Here is a 21938-nt window from a genome sequence, read left to right on the forward strand (position 1 = left end):
CACAGATCCCAGACTTCTCTCATATCCATATAGAAGAATTGGTTGAACGATGCTATAAAATATTGTAATGGTAGTGTTAATGGGGGGTTGGAACTGGATGAGTTTAAAAAAAAAAAAAAATTGCACAGAAGGCTCTTGGGACTTTTTCTTATTGTGTCTTTTATAGTCGATTTAGAGGCAGAGAGACATGTTGGGGGGCTGGCTTTGATGTGTGGAAATGTCCCTCTGGCTTGTCCCCGTGTCATCTCTCCAAATACTTGTGTCTAGAGATGCCACTGGGCATGGTACATGCTCACAGTCCCAATGGTTGCCCCTCTCCTTCATTCAGTCCAAACAGGAAACCTGCACCCATGGAGGGAAAGGCTACCTTGCTGACTGAGTGGGTGCTGGCTGCACTTACAAATGAATGCTCATGGATGGTGCCACAGCTCACAGCAGCCAACTCTTGAGGCCTTGTGGCAGATGGAGACTGCGAGGGTCTGCCAAGCCCTGAAGCAGCAGGGGTGGCAATAATAGAAGGACTAGGGGGCACTCACTGAAGTTAGCAAATAGCACATTTAAAACAATTAGAGAGAATTCTTTGTCATGCAACACACAGTTAAACTCTGGAATTTGTTGCTGGGTTTAAAAAAGGTTTGGATAAGTTCTTGGAGGAGAAGCCCATAAACTGCTATTAATCAAGTTGACTTAGGGAATAGCCACTGCTATTACTGGCATCAGTAGCATGGGATCTATAATGTTTGGGTACTTGGAACCTGGATTGGCCACTGTTGGAAACAGGATGCTGGGCTTGATGGACCCTCGGTCTGACCCAGTATGGCAACTTCTTACGTTCTTAAGGCTAATGCCGGTGCAGAATTTACGTTCACCAAACCTCAGCTCTTTCTTTATACTGACAGACACTAACCTGCTCTTGATTACTACTTTCTAACCCAGTTACATCAAGAACATCCCCCTCAGCTCAGCATTCTTATGCGTAGTCTGACATAGTCAACAAATAATCCTTATTTTCTTGTCTTTCATTTTTTTTTACTGTTTATAAAGTGTTTTCTGCAGCGTCTAGTGTATCTATTAGTGATAAAGGAATTGACCACTAGGAACAGTAGAAACTTTCATTTTTCTGGATGTGTCCTTTGTTTCCCATTTTCTGTGTATTTTCTCTGTTAGAAAAGCAAAATATGTTACTCTTGTAGGCTGCCATCATTAGAGAAAGAGGGGGAGCTCGTGTCAATCTGTCTAGAATCCCGTTCCCACTCTTGGAATTGCACTTTGACACTTTTTAAGTGCAGGGACTGTGAGCCAGCGCCTCCTCAGTCAGCACTGTGGCCCCTCCCTCCATCCCCTCTATAGCAGAACTTTCCGGAACTTGATGCCTCTACTAGAGAAAGGTTCATCTTTACCACATGACTGATTGCATCCTCTTTCGTGCCTGCTTACATTTTCTAGTTCCTCAATCTCCTCGTCAGCGCCGAGGAACCTGGGAATGTAACATTTCCACGTTACCTTTCCAAGAGCAAAGAGGGTTAACTTGCCGAGCCATTTCCATGGGTAGAACACCTTACTTGTTGAAAAGATTTTTTAGAAAATTGTCCGCTGGATATGCAGTTAAAAACACATCTGTAGGCCTCCATGCAGGTTATGTCTGCCTGCAGCATGGGGAGATGCTCCCAAGCAGGGATGGGACTAGAAGTGGAGGGGCACGTGGAGCAGTTGACATGGGTATCAAGCTGAAGGGGGCATCATCAGCAGGTCTGTGCTTTCCTATGGGCATAACAGGGGACCCATTGCATGAACACACAGGACTCTGCCCTGAAGATTGTATTGCCCAGTGCCCCCTATCTCAGGCAGCAAAGAGCAGCCCTCGACTTCCTGCCTCAGCCCCTCCCTTCCCAGGCAACATGCAAGGAACAGGATGGAGGGGCACAGTGCAAAGCAAAGAAGAGCCTTCTGCTCCCTAATCCAGCTCCTCTTCTCCTTTTGTCCCTTCCCCCTCCCCTCCTGTCCGCAGGGAACAGGAAGGGATTGGATTGAGTGAATAGCAGAACAAATTTCTAATTTTTTGATGTATTATTCTATATTTTGTGAAGGTCTGTTCTGTATGTGTGACAAAGGTAAAATATTCTACTATAGCGTGTGGGCATCTGTAATATTCCATCTTGTTCTGTTTTCCCAATGGAAGATGCATTGGAAATTTGAGGCCCAGTGGAATATTTGCAGTGTTGCCTTTACATACAGGGCGGTTGCTGTTTGAAGTCTGGGATTAGTGCTGGTTTGGTATGGCAGGTTTGCTGGACAGGTTCAGAGTGACATTTTGCAGGGTTTGGTTATACTTCAGAAAGTGCCTGGTAATGGAGAGACTTTGAATCTTTGTTAGTAAAGTGACAACATCATCTGAATTTTTTTTCCCCTGTGGTAAATAATAAGGGGAAACATTCCAGTTCAGCCCAGCCAGCCTTTTCAGAGATGACCTTCATGCAATGTAGTATGAATTTCTTCTAGTTAATACATTTAGGTATTTCCTGTTTTTTGTTTTTATTTTCAGGTCTATCTCAAACACTGTGACACAATTTCTGAAAGATATTTGTATTATGCCTGGGTGGAATGGGTAGAGTCCCACTGGGTCTCTGCTGGGACTCTTCCATTAGTGTAGGTAGAGGAAGGCGTGACACCTATTTTCCGGTTCCCCCTTGTGGGCTGCTGCAGTGGTTTGCTCCCTGCGTCTGCAAAAGGTGGGGACCTCTAGTGAGCGTGGGGACTCTTAGTTTGGTTTTTTTTGAGGAAGAAGGAGGGTTTCTTTTTAGTTCCTGTTTCTTTTCCTTCTGATTTTATTTTGAAGAACTTGCTTTCTATTTTTGGATTTAGCGAAGAAGGAAGGAAGGATGGGTGGAAAACTATTCTGGATTTGGTTGCCTGATCTTTTGCTATTGGACTTGTTCTGAGCCCTCTCCCTCAGAAATTCAATTATCCACACCAGTTTTGGAAGAAGGCTTGGATGACTATCCAGTGGCCCAGGAGGAGAAGAGAAGTAGTAAAGGAGAAGACTGGTATAGGTCCCACTTAAGATAGCCAAAGGATATTTGGGAAAGGAGCTGGAATGGTAACCCATCACGTCAAGGAGAGAAAGGAACCAGAGACCTGACTACTACGACATCTGATATGAGGCAATGCAAACTGAATCTGATCCACCATCCCACCAGGATGGAGATCCCCGAGGAGGAAACTTTACATCTGCTCCTGAGCTGGGAGAGAACCTGATTGGGAATGCACATTACAGAAGGACATGCAGAGTCACAGATCTACCCTCAGTAATGTTTGTGGTATGGACTATGGCAAGAAAAGAACTTGCAGAGATAGTACAATTTTTTCCATTTGGCAATAAACTATCTGTAAAGTTATGTTGGAACCTTTTCCATGAGGCCAGCACGATTTTACTCTCCCTCTATCGCCTATAATCCTGTCCTGGGAGACCCTCAGCTAGTCAGGTTTAGAGTCAGGGCTGTCTCAGGGCCTGGGGGGCACATGATGGCTTACAGGCCCTTTGCAGATTTTATTTTGATTTTCTGCAGCTGATGCCACTGCACAAACGTCCACAGCATTGCAGTCTGAGGAGCTTTGGAGAGAGGAGAGAGGAGAGAGAATGTAGGGATGAGGGGGTGGGGGATGATGCTGGGCAGGGGGTGAAGGAAGAAGGCAAGGAAGGGTCTGTGGGGAAGAGGGGACTGCTGCTGGGCAGAAGATTGGAGTAGAGAGAGAGAGAGAGAGGGCTGCTGCTGGGCAGGGAGGAGAGGGGAGCTACTGGGATAGATGCTGTAGAAAGGGAGAAGGGCTGCTGCTGAAGGGTATGAGAAGGCGAGACGGGGAAAGCTGCTGCACAGGGAGCAGAGAGGAAGAACGAGGAGGATGCAGGGAAGGAGTGACTGGGGGAATGAAAGGGGAATTCAGGGCATGGAGTAGATGGGGATGGAGAACAGGTAGTGAGAGGGAGAGAAAGAAGGGAACCCAAGGAGGGGGGGGGGGGGCAAGACATGGAGAGGAGAGAAAAAGAGGGGAATGCAGGGCACAGAGTGACTTGGGGGAGAGGGGAATGCGAGGGAAAAGAAAGGGGGGATGCTTGAAAAGGGGTGGGGGGGAGTGGGTACTTTGCTGGAGCCACCACCACCAGAGGGAGGAGGAGGAGAGCACGGTGCTGCAGCAGCCACTGGTACTTTGGTGGCCGGGGGAGGGGAAGTTATTTGGAATATTTGCCCCTGGCACAGAAAAAGCTGGTGCTGGCACTAGTTCCCGGGGGTGGGCTTGGCAAGGGGTTGCACGAATATACTTTTTTTTTTTTTTTTTTACTTCTCAAACGAATGTGCATGGATTTTCTCAAAAAACATATAATATGCATACATTAGCAGGTGTGATCGTGTGCAGGTCGTTTTTCTGGGATGCGCTTCCGTCCCCTTTGAAAATTAGTGTAAAGTCCACGGGTAACTGACTTTGCAGCAAGGCAGCTGCAAAATTAGCCCCAAATGGTCAAGGTCCAATTTCTGGTGCTCGATGGACTAATTGGCAAGGAACTTTAGCTCATGTGCTAGCCCCTTTGCAATGGCTATAGATCTGGGAGAGATGGGGGGGGGGGGGGGGGGGGCCATCTATGAGCCCGTTTCTTCATCAAATGTGTATTCATAAATAAGAGATGGCTTCATCGAGCGAGTTGATAAAGGAGACGGTACCTTTCAGCATGACAACACATCAGCTGGTCCTGCCAAGCACAGCGGACAGGAGTGGACTGGCACATGGGACTCGGCTTGTGTGCGTTCCTTTAGTGCGCCCGCCTCACTTCCATGGGAGGAGGAGAAGGGTTGTGGAGGAGGAGGAGACGTGCCCGTCTGCAGGAGAAGGAAAAAAAAAAGACAAGAGTTCTGGGTTACAAAACCAGATACGTCTTTATATTTGAGTTACCATAGGACAACTGTTTATAAGCCTGTAATCATAATATGGACAATAAAAACAGAACCTGCCTCTCCCGCACTGCCTTCTCCTTGCTCGTATAGTGTCTCTCCCCCCCCCCCCTCCCTGGTATGCCATCATGAGTGAGCTCCTGTGGCGAAGGAAGCCCTGCAGGAAGAGAGGGCTGCAGGCTGGCATAATCTTAAATGAGGCACAAAGAATAAGAAAGTCACGTTGTGAAAACAAAAGCCGTGGATTTTCTTCATGAGGCTTGCCTTTGATTTAGTGTAGAGTTGCTGCTCAAGTTCTCGGATTTAAAAAATCACTTGTCTGACACAGTCCCAGTAAGCGAACATGGCTTAAAAATCATCATCCCTACCCAAAAGTGTCCATGATCAACACAATCGAAGCCTGTCTCTCGGCCCAACAAAATAGGCCTATGTCAAAAGTGAAGAATATAGAAGCAGAACTTGAAGTAAAACCTAGTGCCCACGATGGATCTGTTGAGGACACAATTGGTTTGATCAAGGTGTACCATGAAATCTATAAACAGATAAGTATGAGAGAAAAAAATGTGTGAAGCTTGCTGGGCAGACTGGATGGGCCATTTGGTCTTCTTCTGCCGTCATTTCTATGTTTCTATTACTGTTCTTAGCTGGTTGGACAGTATGTTATAGTCTCTGCAGAGCAGGAACATCGGACACTAGTTGACTAAAGCCACACATCTCCTCACTTCAGTAGCAGTGCTGACGCTGCCTGGGGAAAGGTCTGGAAAAGTTTTCTTTTCCCAATGCATTCATCAAAAGACACGATCAGCAGCTCCATAATTACAGGTAAGAAAGCTTTCTAGAAATCTGGGAGGAGACCAGTCCTGGGGGCTTTTCATTTTGCAGTCCATCTGTAACAGGAAAAAGCTCCTAAGAACTCTCAGGATCTTTGACTTATTCAAGAAAATGTTCCAGTACTGAAATGCCTGTTAGGTTTTCTGAGTAAAACTGAAAAACAATGTGTATCTTTGAGGTTGTACCCTTGGGAAGGGGTATGCAGGAGAAAACCCTAGAACACCTTAAAAGACTGTCTCAAGAGAAAATGGCCCAGTCTACCATAAACCAGGTGCAGCAGGGAATCCTGGGCGGGAGTCCCTAGGAAAGGAGTATAACTAGCCAGGCCCAGGAAGGAACAAGAGGCCCAGGGGAAGAGAAGGAAGCCCAGAGAAAGAGAATACTGCTGAACTGTAAGTTGTATTACTCCCTTTATTTTGTTGAACTGCCAATAGCAGAGCTGCTTTCTGTTTTGATTTGTTGTCATTAAATAAAGAAGTTTGAGAGATTTGCCAGCCTGAACCTGTTGTCTGGCTACCCCCAGACCGCTCATGGTGCCACACCCTTCTTCTGTGTAACTGCTAAATGAGGCATCCGCAGATTAGGGAATCATCTGTGCAATTCTCTTCTTCTCCACCCATATTTTAATTCTTTTACTATCAGTGCATACAGCAAAGGTTCTATAAGCAGTGCTTGCATCTGCCCAGGCTAGAAATTAAAATGTTTTCCCATCTCCTGAGGTTAGTCCCTCCTCCATCTGAGCTTATTTCTTCCTAAAATAGAATATATGAGTTAACAAAAAAATAAAAACAATGTGGGCTATTCCGATATTCTGTATACAAAGTGCTCTTGTAACAACATATTTGTTTTTGATGGTTACTTATTTCCTCCCTGGCATAGAAAGCTCTCTTTGCTGGAGTTGTCTCTTTGGCCGTTCCATTGGGGACTTTTCATCCTGGTTCAACATGTCTGGCTTAGCGATATCTATGGTGCTGGTTCCAGTATTTGTCGGAGGAAGGGTTGCTACAGCATCCGTCACTCTACTTCTGAAGGTGTGTCCCTAAGATGCCACAGCTGGAACATTTCATTGGCTCAGCTGTTGCAAGTCAGAACAACATAGCACAGTCGATAGAGAATGTGTGCAAAGCAATCAGTCCCTTGGGTTTATTGAGAATCATAAACACCTGCTTCTGCACTGAAGCAACATGGCTGAGATTTGGAGCTGTGCTATCTATAGAAATCTTAGCTACACATTCAGAAGCTTGCCATGGCATGCAAATTCCGTTTCTGACAAATAGCTAGCAGAAAGAGAGGAGGAGTATTAAATACAAACAGCTTTCACGGAAAGAGTTGCCAAAAGGTACAACAGTCAGCACACAATTAAACAGTCCCTGCTGAACAATCGGATTAATGAATAAAAGAATCAGGGTGGCTTTATTTATCAGAAAAGTGGATTTGACATTTTCAAAAACAATCTCATCTACAGTTAAGGCCTCATCTTTTACAGACAAAACCTGTAGACTTGAGCCATGATTTTCAACTTTTATATCCTGGGCAATCTCTCAAAATGAAAAAAATGCAATGCTTGCTCTGGTATTCTGAATCTTCATGCCCCTGGAGCTGAGAAAAATCCTCTGCTACCTTAAACTTAAAAAAAAAAACAAAAAAAACCCCAACGCATATAGCAGGGGTGGCCAACTCTGGTCCTCATGAGCCACAAACAGGCCAGGTTTTCAGGATATCCACAATGAATATGCATGAGAGAGATCTGAATCCAGTGAGGAACAGAGTTGGCCATTCCCCTGACGAATAAGGTAAAGAGGGAATGGTTACACGATTAGAAAACAGATTCATTCTCATGAGAGGAGGGGTTTCTAGAACTCACGAGTGGTGAAGTCATAAATTAAGGAAAACCTTGAACCAAATGAGTGAATATTGAGAATAATCGGCACACGTGTGAATGACTGCTTTGGTCTGAATGTAATTAATTGGGTATCCTTGTGATATCATTGATTACCGACATAAAGTCACTTCGGATTACGCAGAGATGGACATCTAGTAGTCATCCTTAGGTCCCCCACAATTGTAGAGATCCAGAAGGGGTCCCCGATACGTGTCCCTGGGCTGAGGACTGCTGCTACAATGGCTGAGCTACCTGAGTTGAAGGGATGAGACCAAATACGGTAAAATCCCGGGAAGTTGCAAATGAAGGCTCCAGACGAGCTGATTCTGATTGAACTGGAAGCCCAAAGAAAGCAAACAATCCATCCACGCATAAATTAACCCTCCAAAGCTCAGACTCACTATTTGAGGAGCTGATAATGCCATTCGTTATACAATGATAACCTGATTTTTTTTTCAACTAGTAAACTGAACGAGTATGGGATGTAAGTCACAAAAGAGCCACACACAGGAAATAAAACTGTCTCCTCCTCACAAAAGATCAGCTCCATCTCCGGAAGCCACCTCTCGTGGTCACTCAAAGGCTCGTAGACCATGTTCAATGAGGTGCTCTATGCCACAAGGCTAAAAGCTGAAGCAGGAGCACAAAGCATAAAAAGAACAAGAAGGTCATGGAAAGGGCAACACAATGCGAGGAAATGGAGAAAAACGTTACTTTTTCCAAGTAAAAACGGGCCGACATTTCACCGGCGACGGTGCTGTTTAAACCGGCAGGGGAGACGGACGGACAGATTCGGTGACGACCGATCACAAAAATGAGTTTCACTTCCACTGCCAAGCGCTGAAAAAAAAAAAAGGGGAAAACAGAACACGCTGCCTTCAAAGGCGAGCCACGTTTTTAAGTTTCATATTCCACGCTCAGAGCTCACTCGATTACCCGTGGCCTTCCTCCGCCTTAAGTTCCCCTTTTAGACCCCGTCACCCGGTTTCAGCCATTGAGGGAAAGCTGAGTGGGTAGTCAGGACGTGCAGCCCTGCGGCACGGCTCGCCCATGCAGTCCATGTAATCACAAGGGACGTTATCACACACACACACACACACCCACCCACCCCTCCCGGCGCAGCCCAATTCAGGAAATGAAAATGCAGAATTAGTTGTGAAAAGGATTTAAAAATAACTTACACTAAGCACGTACCCCGGATAATGGAAATTGGCTGGCTGACCTGAGTCAGAGTACTTCCCCCTGCACGCAAGTAATCTTTAATATTTCCAAGTCTCTTGTACCTCTTTTAAAAAAAAGAGCACATTAACAAGCGTGCGCTGAGTAATATTTCTGGTTACTGGCCACACGCACATTATTACGACTGAAATGTTTACTTTTTAAGTGATTAAGCTTGAAAGTCGCTGAGAACTCCCCCCCCCTCCCCCCTCCATGTTTGGCACCGCGTCCCAGATTACCACACCCCATAAACCCTGAAGGTCCACCCTGGGTATGGGGTAACCAGTCATGTACAAGTGGCTGCCAATTTTTTTTTTTTATATTCCACTTTTTGGAACATGTCCAAGTGGATTACATTCCAGTACCGTAGGCATTTCCTTGTCCCCATAGGATTTATCATCTTAGGGTTGTTTACTAAGCATTTTTCCCGTAGGCACAAAATGGGATAAAACATTTAGTAAATGACCCCTATGTTTCTGCCTGATGCTCTGTGTGCCCAAGGTCACACAGAGCATCAGCAGGATTTGAATCTTGGCTTCCTAGATTCTCAACCTACTGCTGTAACTACCAGGCTACTCCTTCATCCTAGGAGCATTTTAAAAAAACCTTCTTTTAAAGAAAAATCTTTTTTTCCAAGACATACAGCAGCACACAAAGATACAAATCAGATAATATAGCAAGAATGCACCAGATTAGGAAATAACTCAGCCCCAGCTGCACAAAACTGGAAGCTCTGATCTCATCGTAACCCTGTCCAGGTTCCAGAGAATCAGGTGCACCTACAAACTACTTTTCAGATAAGTAAAAAGAAGGTGAAATCATTTGAAGAGTGCTATTGTAATTCTGCCATTCAATTGTGATATTTTTCGCATTTGCAATGCTTAATTATTAGACTATTGTTTCTCACAGGTGATTTGACAAAGTATGTCAAAGTAAGCATCTTTCCATTTCATCTAGATGGAGACTTTGACATGGTTCTCTCAGCTCAGGCAAGTACCCGGCTCAATGAACAGACTCCTCACCCTCATGGTCTTTTTGTGGGAAGGAGGAGTCTGGTTTTCATAGTTCTCTTTTTGGCACCAGACTGTACATCTTTTACCTTTCTTGAAGAATCTTTCTACAGTTCTGGCTGCATTTCACCCCTAGCCTTTTTATTTCTGGATGCACTGTGTCCGAGACCTTAAGTCACAGGGTAATGGACCTCTTATCAATCTGCTTCTGGTTCTCACTGTAACTTTTCTAATCTTAGCAGAATTAGAAAAAAGGTATAGAGAAGGGCAACCAAAATGATAAAGAGGGGGAAGAGCAGGGTAAAAAGGAAAGTTGCTAGGTGCTTTGAGTGAAGGTAAAGAGAGAGGGGTGGGTCAGGAAATACCGAAGCTGGGCAGAGGGTGGGAGCATGGAGGAAAGAGGGGAGTGGGGGGATTGGACAGAGGGATATGCAGGGCTGGGCCAGGGGTGCTGACCATTAGGGAGCGTGGGCCACTCCTCTTCGCCGCCGCGTTCACGGCTCAAAAAACCAAGTGGAAGGAGTCTGGGTCATGACCAGGGGGGTGTGGGGGGGGGGGGCAGCACGACCCGAGTGGGGGGCGCGGCACAAGGCAGAAGGTGCCTAGGGTGCCTAATCCCCCCCGGGATATGGGTACCACACAGAGGGTAGGGGAGGAGAGAGAGGTGTCGGGCACAGAGTGGGGCAGGAGTCTGTTTATTTTGCATTGGGAGGAGGAGGAGGCGGGAGCTAAAATCAGTTTAAAAACCCATGAATCCTATGACCTGAAGGAATGTGACTCACACGAGGCCTGCACAGATGCACACACTGTATCCGTTTCAATTCTGCTCGTCTATTGCTTAAATGAAATGACAACCGGAGCTCCAGCGTGCACCGCGGTATTTCAACAGCACTATGTCCTCCCTCCTGTGAACCAACAATTGCAGGGCTGGTAATCCTCAGCTCATCAGCTAAAGATAACGATTCCCAGCCAGACAATAATCTCACAGCCTAATGTAGGTTATTATACCAGAGTCTGGGGTTCTGGCACTGCCTGGAAGGCAGAGATTCCCAAAGGAAGGATAGAAACACAATGTTATTCTTGTCAGTTTGGATATTATTACATCAGACTAGTAGGGATGTGTGAACTAATTCAGTGCAAACTTAAACCGGATGGATTTTAGCCTACTTTGGGTTTGAAAAGACTCAGCAAGCTTTCCTAAAGATCTATGAGAAAAATCTGTCGGCTAATCCCTTGCGGATCTGCAAAAATCCATCACAATTAGCCGCACAGTTTTTGAAAATTGCGTGCATTTTATCTCAACAAAACTTGGGAATCCCACATGAGTTCGACAAGCTATTTTGCACATCTCTTTCCCCAGAGTCTACAAGTGACTGTGCGAGGGAGAAACCTTATGCAAGCAGACTAAAAATAGCAAGGCTTCAACGATGTTTCATTTCAACTTTTTAAACTATTTCCAGTGCCAGGCCTTGCGCCACTTCCATCCCCGCCCAGCCCAACAGGTCTCGCTTTCAGGATGCCCACAATGAATATGCAGAAGAACGAAGTTTTAGTTTGTTACCTGGAAATCCAGACCTGTTTAAGGACCAGGATCCGAACCACTTGTTCCAGGGCTTATTTTTTCAGAAGATACTCATCGCTACTGAGTGCTGGCACATTTTTTCCTCCACTTGCTTGATTTGCCCTGTGATCCCCTCAAAAGAAGCAAAACAAACCTGCATCCTGCATGTGACTGTCACCTTTGTTTCCGCCCCTACTGATTCTCTGGAAATGAACAGAAGTCATTTTTTCTTTCACTCCAGAAGCTCCAGTCCTGCTACAATGAACAAAGTCCTGTTCATCAGTGCAAGAGAGCAATCACCCTATGCTAATGAAAAAAACTAAGGAATTTGTTGCAGTTTCTTTCTAATGCATTCATCTTTGTGCTACAAAAAGAATCAGCATTCACGTGCAGTTTGAGAGCCGACAAAGTTATGCTCAGTTCATCCTCCCCATTCAGTAAGTTTAACATACGATATGCCATGCTGGATCAGACCAATGGTCCATCGATCCCGGCATCCTGTCTCCAACGGTGACCAGCCCAGGCCACTTGGAAGTACCCAGCAGCTCTAAATGGGAAGATCCCTTTCCTGACGCTCACGCTCAGGATGTAGGAAGTGGGGATCCTCATGTCTGCCTGGCTAATCATTTTATTAATTTTATTGTTAATGGGCCTGCTTTCCAAATATTTTTTAAACCTAGCTGCACTAGTCTTCTTCATCATGTCCTCCAGCAACCAATTCTACAGCTCACTTCTGCTTTGACTGAAAAAATACTCTCTTAAATTTCTTTTTAAATCTGTTCCCAGTTGGTTTCATGGAGTGTCCCCTAGCGCTAGTACTGTTTTTAAAAGGGTAAATAACCATTCCCTGTTACCTTGGTCCACCCCACTCATGGTTTTGTAAACTTCTATCAGCTCCCCTCTCATGTCTCTTCTCCAGGCTAAAGAACCATAACCTGATTAGCTTTCTTCATAAGAAAATCGTTCCATCCCCTTTATATTTTTGTTGCCCTTCTCTGCACCTCTTCCAGTTCTCCTATTTCTTTTTTGAGATGGGGTTAACCAGAACTGAACAGGTGTGGATGCACTGTAGATCTATACAGAGGTCTTATTATATTCTCAATTTTATTTTCTGTCCATTTCCAAATAACTCCTAACATTCTATTTGCTTTTTTGACTTCAGGTGCACACTGAGCGGAGGATTTCAATATATTGTCTCTCCGCCATGACTCCAAGATCCTTTTCCTAGGAGCTGACTCGATATGGAACCCAGCATTGTGTATCTGTAGTTAGGATTATTTTCCCCAATATGCATCAATTTGCAGTGGTCCATACTAAATTTCATCTGCCATTTAAAAGGCCCAATTTCCTAGCCTGGCATTGTCCTCCTGCTATTCTTCACAGTCTGTCTCACGTAATTTCAATTCAGATAATCTATGAACTCTGAGAGAATTGCATATTTTCCCTTCCAAAACTGTTTTGGGTGGTACCTGGCGAGAGTTGGGTAAAGAAGGTACAATGGTACCAGAGTCTCAAGTTCACAGGGGACCCAACGTTACCGCAGAAAATAAATAAAGAGTTGACATAATAATAAAAGGAAGGTCTGTTTAAATACATTTAATCTAGGAATTACCAGGAAGTGACTCCAATATGTAAAAGTGGAGTAAGGAGTGCAAGGTTTATAAATACAAGCTAAAGGTTTGTAAATACAGGTAATACTTCTGGGCTGCGACAATAAAGAATTGAGTACTGATGTCAGAAAATGAAAAGGCAACACAACACATACGACTTGCCTGGAGATTTTGATATGGAGGGGAGGGAGAGCAGAAAAAAGTCAGTTTTGCCTAGTTGTGGATGGAGCGGGATATTAATCTTTAAATAAATAATAACTGCTAAGACTGTCTATTGGGAATAAAGCTCAGAAGGACTATTTGAAGGGCATGTGACCCTAGAAAACAAGGCTTATTAGGATTCCCAGATTTCTCTTAGCAAGCCTGGGGCCCCGTCTCGAGCATAGACACTGGATGTGTGCAACAGTGCTGAGAACTTTGCAACCAGGAGCATCTTGGGAGTTACTAAAATGCATTCTCCCCAGGTGTGGTCTCCATAGAAACATTACGGCAGAAAAAGATCATATGGCCCATCTAGTCTGCCCATCCATCCAATTTGTCTGACCTTTACAATTCCCATCACTCCTCAGAGATCCCCTAGTATTTCTCCCATGTTTTTGTATTAAGATTATTTTAGGCAGTTAGTAATTAGATTCCCAGAAGACATTGTGTGCAAAGGTGGGGCTTAGAATGGTTCAAAACAATCCACTAATAATTAAAAGGGCTGCATGGGTGTCCATGTGCACATGGACGCTGATATTTTATAACATGCGTGTGTCACTTCACATGTTATAAAATCCAATACTTGCATGCATGCCCAATTTCATGTCAGCACATGCATGTGAGTGCGGGTGCCAGCCCACACGTGCAAAGGGGGGATTTTTTAATAAACACATGGCAACATGATCGGGCCATCCCCAATTCCCTCCCAGTCCACTCCAATAAAGCAGCAGACTGGGAGGAAACTTCCCTAACCCCCTACCTTTCCTTCCTCCCTTTTCCCCTCTTCTCCCCAACCCCTAAACCTAACTTATCTAGCCAAAATTGTTTTGTTTTAAAAAAAACTTACTTGCTCCCAGGAGTAGCAGTAAGTTCCGCACGCTAGCTGATTGGCTGCCGGCACGTGCGTCACCAGGACAGCACCTAATGGCATTGTCCCAGCCGGCCCTCATCCCCACCCTGGCCCACCCCTTTTTTATTTAAAGCTTAGCACTTCCACGCATACTGGGAAACATGCATGTGGCTGGATCACTCTGAAAATTCGCGTATCTCCCAGTATTGGTACATGCTGGGGATTTAAAATTCCCCCTAAAGTAAGCATAAGAACGGCCTGAAACCGTAGAATGTCATCTTTGTTTTTCTTTAGTCATGCTGCTTGGTACTAATGAGCTAAAAGATAAGCCAGGATACTCTGTTCTTTCTACATTTGTTTTTCTAAGAGATAAGCCTGATGAAGGCCTGTGTTTGAACCTTTTGGGAGTCAGGCAGTACCAGTTTAACTGGCCATAGCTTAATGGCTCCACTGGCAGACACTGGATTAGAGCCAGAGAAAAGTAAGAATATAAGGAATTGCATTTGGCAGAGTTCTTTAGATGAGACATGGATGGGAGCAGATAGCCAGTTTGTGGAGTCTCCGACAACATAACTGCCTTCCATTTTCCATGAATATACTATCTCATAGAAAGGAAGGCCTATGAGAAAAGTATTTCCTGTATAAACTCTTTTCTTTATTTCTGTGTTATTGCAATAACTAATTGTCTTGATTAATTTATGTAATGCTTATGGTGATGCTGTGTGCTTATTACTGATATTCACTTTTGATATTGTCTTTGCCGATTATACAATTTTCTACCATATTTTTTATTATATTTAGTAAACTAAGTTTTGCTTTTACATGATTGTGTGTGTGTGTGTGTGTTCTATGACGTAATATAATACCACTCAGCCCACATTTCACAGTTTTCTTGGATTCAGATACTGCTTTTGCCTCCATCACCTCTACTGGGAGGTCATTCCATGCAATCAATACCCTTTCTGTAAAGAAATATTTCCTAAAACTATGCCTGAGTCTACCCACTTTCATTCTCATTCCAAGACTTCTTGTTCTACAGCCTCCTCCTGTGCATGAAAACCTGTGAGATATTTAAATGTCTCTATTATTTCTTCCCTATCTTGCCCTTCCTCTAGGGTGTACATGATTAGATCTTTGAGTCTATCCTCATATGCTTTAGAACAGAGTCCACTGATCATTTTAGTAGCCACCTTCTGGACCGACTCCAACCAGTTTATATCCTTTTAAAAGTGTGGTATCCAGAATTGTACACACTACACAGTATATCAAGTGAGGTTTCATGAGGGACCTATATAGGGGCAATATCACCTCCCTTTTTTCCTGACTATTCCTCTCCGTATGTAAGCCAAGCATTTTTCTGGCTTTTGTCATCACTTTATCCATCTCTTTAATCACCTTAAGATCATCAGATATAACCATCCCCAGATCCCGCTCTTCTTTTGTGCTTAGAAGAATTTTGCCTCTAATACTATGCCTCTCCCTTGAGTTTTTGCAACCTAAAGCATTACTCTACATTTTAAGCATTAGATATTAGCTGCTAGTCTCTAGACCATTCCTTTAGCTTTGCTAAATCTCTCCTCATGTTATCCACAATTTCCTTGTTATCTACCCTGTTGCAGATTTTGGTATCACCAGGAAAGAGACAAACATTTCCCCAACAATCCTTCTGCTATGTCACGCATGAAAATGTTGAAAAGAACAGTCCCAGGACTGACCTCTACCTAATTTCTCTCTTTTACAATGCTACTTTTGCACTTCCTTCTGTCAGGATACATGAAATTAAGAATGCTGAGACAACTACAACCCCTCTTAAAGAGGATTTCAGAACAGTCTTGCAAGCCTTAATGTGTCCAAATTGGGACTATTGTAATTCATTTTTGTTCGGTGTTCCAAACTGTACAATACAATCATAATTATTACAAAATGCTGCAGCATGGATGCTCTCTGCTAAGAGAAACTACGATCACATTGTGCCAGTTTTGGCATCACTGTTCTGGCTGCTTATAAAATCAAGGATACAATATAAAGTTCTAATGTAAATGCAAAAATACCATGGCTAGGTGCTTTATTACGAATATATAGACCATCAAGATCTTTACGATCTCAGGATACAGGCCTTGAGGAGGTTCTATCAATGTGACAGGCACATGTTGGTGAGGGTTCAGTGTTGTGGAACTCTATGCTAGAGTAGTTACGAGTCACATTAGAAACTAATACATTTTTTAAAATTCTTAACACCTTGGGGCCCAAAACTGAAAGATGGCCATTCCAGTATCTTAGCTGGATATGAGTTATCTGGCTAAGTTACAAGGGATACTCAGCAGCATGGTTATGCCGTTGAATATCCATGGTCAAGCTGCTTCTTAGCTAGATAAGTTAATACCCTAAGTTAAACTGGCTTGTTGACAGGTATTACTTATCCACATAACTTATCCGGCTAAGGCTGAATATTACTACTTAGCCGGATAAGCTATCCAGCTAAGTAGTACCACCCAGATCTGCCCACTGCCTGCCCACTATCATGCTGGCTAAGAGATAGTCAGATAAGCCCTATTTATCTGCCTATCGAATGCTGAACACACTTTCAATATCGGGCCCTTGGTTATTTAGGCAGGAATTTGAAGAGCAATTATAAAAAGAGGAGAGATAAGATGGATAAGACCAGTAGCAGAAAAGGAGGTTCTGTTTGTGATTTTTGTTTTCTTTTTAAATTGTATGTTTGTGATTTGAATTTTACTGTGTATGTTTCTGTTATAAACCGCTATGATCATTTGGAGCTGGCAGTATAAAATTTTTAAAATAAAGTTTTTTCCCCCGTTTTACTGTTTTTGCTATTTTTCTTCCATTTGAATTTCTGCATTCCTGACTACTTTCCCGGTTTCTCTTAGCTTTTATTGCCTGTCTTTCACGTTCTGCCATCTCTTGTTTATGAACGCTAACCTTTTCTCCCTTACCTTTTCAGCTACTTCTTTAGAAAACCATAGTGGCTTCTTTTTCCTCTTTCCTTTATTTACTTTCTTAACAAAAAGATTAATTGCCCTAATATCATCTCCTTTTAGTTTTGTCCACTGCTCATCTATTTCTCCTAAATTTTCCCAGCTAGCTAATAACTCCTTGAGGTACTTTCCCATTTTAACAAAATTAGTTTTCCTGAAGTCTAGGACCCTTAGCCTTTGAATAAACCTTCATCTCCTGCATTATAATACTGAACCCACCATCCGGTGATTACTGGATTCCAGATGATCTTCCACTACGATATCAGACACACCGTTCCTGTTGGCAAGCACCAGATCAAGCATCACCTCCTCCTACGTGGGTTCTTTTACCAGTTGACAGAATAATTATACCAAATTAAATAGATGTTCCATTTTCTCTTTCCAAATTAACCCACAGTGCCTCCTCTTTACCGTGTAACCTCTGCAATTCTATTGCTTTAATATTTATTTTTTTTTTATAAATAATGCCACACCTCCTTCCTATTTCATCCTTCCTTCATTGGACAATACAATATCCAAAGATGATGCTGCATGTGAGCTTGCAGGCACACACAGGTCTCTCTCCAGGTGAATCAGCAGTACTTCAGTTAAAGTTAGAGACGCACAAGAACCTGCAAAGGATCACACAGACGCGCTGTGGTAGAATGCCTCACTCCCTGCCCCCTCCTCCATTACCACGAGACCACATCTCTGTCTTATGTCATTTGAAGCGATGATGTTTCATAAAGCACATCACTGGGAACATACACCTCTTTACGGCAAGCCTAAACATTTTCTGTGAATGAGCAGGCTGAACCTTCTGGTGCAGTTTCACTTCTGGGCTTGTTTTAAGCTAAGATGAAAGGAAAGGCCTGAATCGTGAGGCGAGGATGGTTCCTGATTGGCCTTTTGGCTGAGACTGCGTAGCTGTATGAAAGGGGAGTTAATGTCCTGACACCTGACCAAATGGAGAAGATGAAACTTTTTGGATGCTGGACAAGCCCCATGATTATTAAACCTCTCATGATGGAAATCAAGAATACTTTGGACAGATACAGAGGACAGTGGTAGGAACAGGGTCAGGAGGTTGCATTATTGGAAATAATCCAACCTTCACTCCCCTCGAGAACACACGCAAGGTAAGAGGTGATAAGAGGAATAAAGGGGTAGTGGCAACTTTACCCCCACCTGATATCATTCCCCCCAAAATTAATTACCTGCTTTCAAAAGTGGAAAAAAAGTGATGTCCCCCACAAGGACCTGCTTCTACAGAAAGCATGGTAAAGCTAGGTCTGTCCATGTCAAAGGTATAAGGACAACACACACACATGCTTTCAACATGCCCCCCCTGTCATATTCTCCAACTTTGAAAAGTGGAAATGTCAAACCAAGGAACTATCTCCCACACAACGTTTCGTGCTGCTAGGTCTATCCGTTCCAAAGGGGGGGAGGGAGAGGGAGGGGGAGAGGGAGAGACACACACACACAATTTACCATCTCATAAGTCTGTCCTATTGAATCAAGGCTAAAAAAAAATTCATAAATAAAACTAAGATGCCATCATTATAAAATATATAATGCAAGAGCAGCAATAAAAGTTTCACATAACAAAAGCAGCCCAAAAAAGTCATGCATTGATATGTTGTTTTAAAAGCTACACAATTATTTTTTTCAAGACTTGCATCAACTGGAAGCTGATGTCACAGTTTTGGGGCTGCATAAGAGGCGGCCCGTTTCCTCGTTCTGACAAGTTACATGTCAAACAGCAAAGTACGGAAACAGAACATGGCGCTCCTTGGCAGAGTGCAGCATTCTGGGTGGAACCCAGCGAGTCGCGCATTCCTGGCAATGCTACAAATAATAATGTAATTTGCTCACGATGGCAAATTGGCAACCAGTGAAGTTTCTTCAGAGTTGGCATAATTTCCTCCCTGTAATTACAGCCCGAGATCATCCTGGCAGCAGCGTTTCGTATCAGCTGTGATCAATGAATATTCTTTTTTGGGGTGCACCATATACAACGAATTACAGTCGTTCAGCTACAATCACACGAAAGCGTGTGTTATTGGGTGAATCTAACAGATAAAAGGCAGTTTGCAAGAGGGCATTTTTTGATACCCCTGTTTAACTGTGTGCATCCATATTAAGCAGAGTCCAGGATAATGCTCTGACTGCAGATGTTGCTTCAGGGGAAGTGAATGACCATTGACCTTAATTCTGATATCTCTTGCTACATTATAATCCAGGTGAAGGAGAAGAAGAAAAAAACAGTGTGGGCCCAATATTCAAACCTAAACCTTTAGGTAAGTTAGCCGGATAAGACTTATCCGGCTAACTTACATGGGATACTCAGCAGAACAACTATGCAGGTGAATGTCCATTTATAAATTGCCACATAGCAGCATAAGTTATATTTGGCTAAGTTAGACCTCTATGGAAGGTCTAACTTATTCGATTAATTTAACCAAATAAGTCCAAATATTGGCACCTATCTGGCTAAGTTAAATGGATAAGTTGCACTGCTCTGTTACGCCCATTGCCCGCCCCTGACTGATTTGGCTATCTTATTAGATGGACACGTGACTTATTAATTTAAATTACTCTTGATAAGTGACTTAGCAAATTTATATATTCTTTTTTTGCTTTCCAGCCTAAGGAATGTTGGCTAGAATTAAGTAAAAGTGATCAATGTTTATCTGTCTGTAGGCAAAATAACTTCAAAAAGGCATAGAAATTAACCAAATTCAGCATGTTTGAAGAGAAAAAGAATATCTCAGATTGGGTTCGAAAACCAGAAACATCAGGTCCGTGTTTTCCCGAGAACTGAGCCTTTCAAAAACTCCCATTGCTTTCTATTAGAAGAAAATCCCCATTGCTTTCTCTAGGAAACTGTTGGAATGCGGACCAGCACTCCATTTCCCCCCTCAGCCTTCCAGCACGTTGGCACAGAGCAACACAGGCAGAGGGAGACAGAGCCAAGAAAAAGTAACTGAAGTAACTGATGATGGCTGGCACCAAAAGGTACCCTCAAAGCCACTTTTGTGCATACATGTACACCCTGCAACTACACCTCCCCAAAACATCCAGACTCACAACCCCCCCTACACACACCCACATATACCCGACACCCACCCTACACTGCACCAAATTCTTCCCACCACACACACATTCTACCCATACATCTCACACACACACACCCCTGCCCCCAACACATACTGACACCTACATCCCTCGCAGACAGGGAAAAGCTGACACAGTTTCCAAATTACACCTCCATGCACCCATCCCAGATACATACCCCATATGCACCTATACACCCCCACCTATACAGACACACCCATGCAAACACAACCCTTCACAAAACCCTCTATCCACATAGAGATGCCCACAAATCTCCGAACAAACCTCCATCACCCCACACACACATACATCCCTCATAGACAATGCCAACTTTAAGAAACCCCCTGTTTTGCCTTTATAAAAAAACTGGAGCTATTAACATAGGACATGATTTGCTAAGGTTTCCCCCCACCTCCCCCCCATAGGCATAGAATGGGGAAAAGCCTGAGTGAATCAGAATATAGTTTTAAAAAAATCTATTTTATTTTAAAAATTAATCAAAACATACATCACAAGCAAAAAAGCATAAATAAACGCATGCCACACTTACACACTTAACAGTGTACTGTAGCAAACAAGACAACTCCAAAGCAGTAAAATGAGCAATTATACAGAAATAACGAATGAATGAATGAAGAGAAGCAACCCAGGTACATCATTGTGAAGTCAGCCAGCATGCTTCACCCAATATGTCTGAAGAGAGATTGCAAATCTTCCTCACATCTTGGAATAGTTGTTTAGAACAATCTGGCCCTACCTGCAGCTTTCTCAGCACTGACCAAAGTTAGACAATCTGCAATCTAAGACTATCGCAGGTGGATGGACTTGCTTCAATGGCCCTACCAGATGCAAATAATGCCACCATTTTGTTTCTAAACTTTAAAGACCAGCCGGCCCCGCATGACCATTCCAAAGAGCGGCTTTTGTGCAACAAAGTGCCCAGTTCATTCACTTATTTTCTCCTCTGCCTGAAACCAGAATTGTATTAATTGCACGGCATTTCCAAAAAAAAAAAAAAAGTGTGTCCTCTGGTGCCCACCTGGGCACAGCCCCTCCAGCAAAATGGAGAGTTTTGTAAGTTTTATCTTATGTGGCTGAAAAGGTGCTGCATGCACACGCTGGATCTTGCAATCTCACAGCTTTGGACAAGGTAGGACTTTAAGGACATTTGCCAAATGCCACTGACAAGTTCAGGGGGGTATCACCTATCCAAAATCATCAGACCATGGCTCACACAGTCTCCTTTCTGCCTTCATTATGTTACTAATCCTCCTTTGTAGAATCTCTTAAGGTTAGGAGAGCGCCTCCGACCATTCCATTCAGTAAAATGTGCCATCATATGACAGGAAGAGGGCAGATAACACTTTGCAAAATTATATTTCCTCAAAAGGAAATGGGCGAGCTGCCCATATGCAAACCAACAAGAAGCCAGCCAGCTATACAGTATGTGGGGAAAAAAAAAAAAAAAAAGTGAACAGACCTCAGGAAATCCCCTGAATCCAAGGTTTGTATGACATTACCCCGGCCTCTAGTCTAATCGTTTGTGTAGTCCTAGATTAGCAAAACTATTAATTAATAGCGACTTTGGTGAAATCTCATATTTCCTATTCCATAATAATTTTACATACCTTAATATTATGTTTGCTGCCTGTCATTAATCAATATGTTGGTTAATAATAGCTGGAAGCAGTCTGGCTGGGATAGCTGTGACAGTTTATAAGGGGGTACTGCTGCCTC

The 21938-nt window shown here is 43.5% G+C and overlaps 1 protein-coding gene across 9 annotated transcripts in view; it reads right to left on the bottom strand.

The window, feature by feature from the left end:
- Positions 1 to 21938, bottom strand: part of LOC115074783 (mucosa-associated lymphoid tissue lymphoma translocation protein 1-like) — a 99708-nt gene that overhangs the window by 62845 nt on the left and 14925 nt on the right. For all 9 annotated transcript variants that reach the window (XR_003852341.1, XR_003852340.1, XM_029574607.1 and 6 more), the window contains exon 2: positions 4716 to 4871. Coding sequence is in view for 7 of the 9 variants with exons in the window: in XM_029574607.1 (XP_029430467.1) it covers positions 4716 to 4725 (10 nt within the window). In the remaining 2 variants the exon portion in view is untranslated. The remainder of the gene's footprint in view (positions 1 to 4715; positions 4872 to 21938) is intronic.

The sequence above is a fragment of the Rhinatrema bivittatum genome, chromosome 13 (assembly GCF_901001135.1).
Source record: "Rhinatrema bivittatum chromosome 13, aRhiBiv1.1, whole genome shotgun sequence".
Taxonomy (NCBI): domain Eukaryota; kingdom Metazoa; phylum Chordata; class Amphibia; order Gymnophiona; family Rhinatrematidae; genus Rhinatrema; species Rhinatrema bivittatum.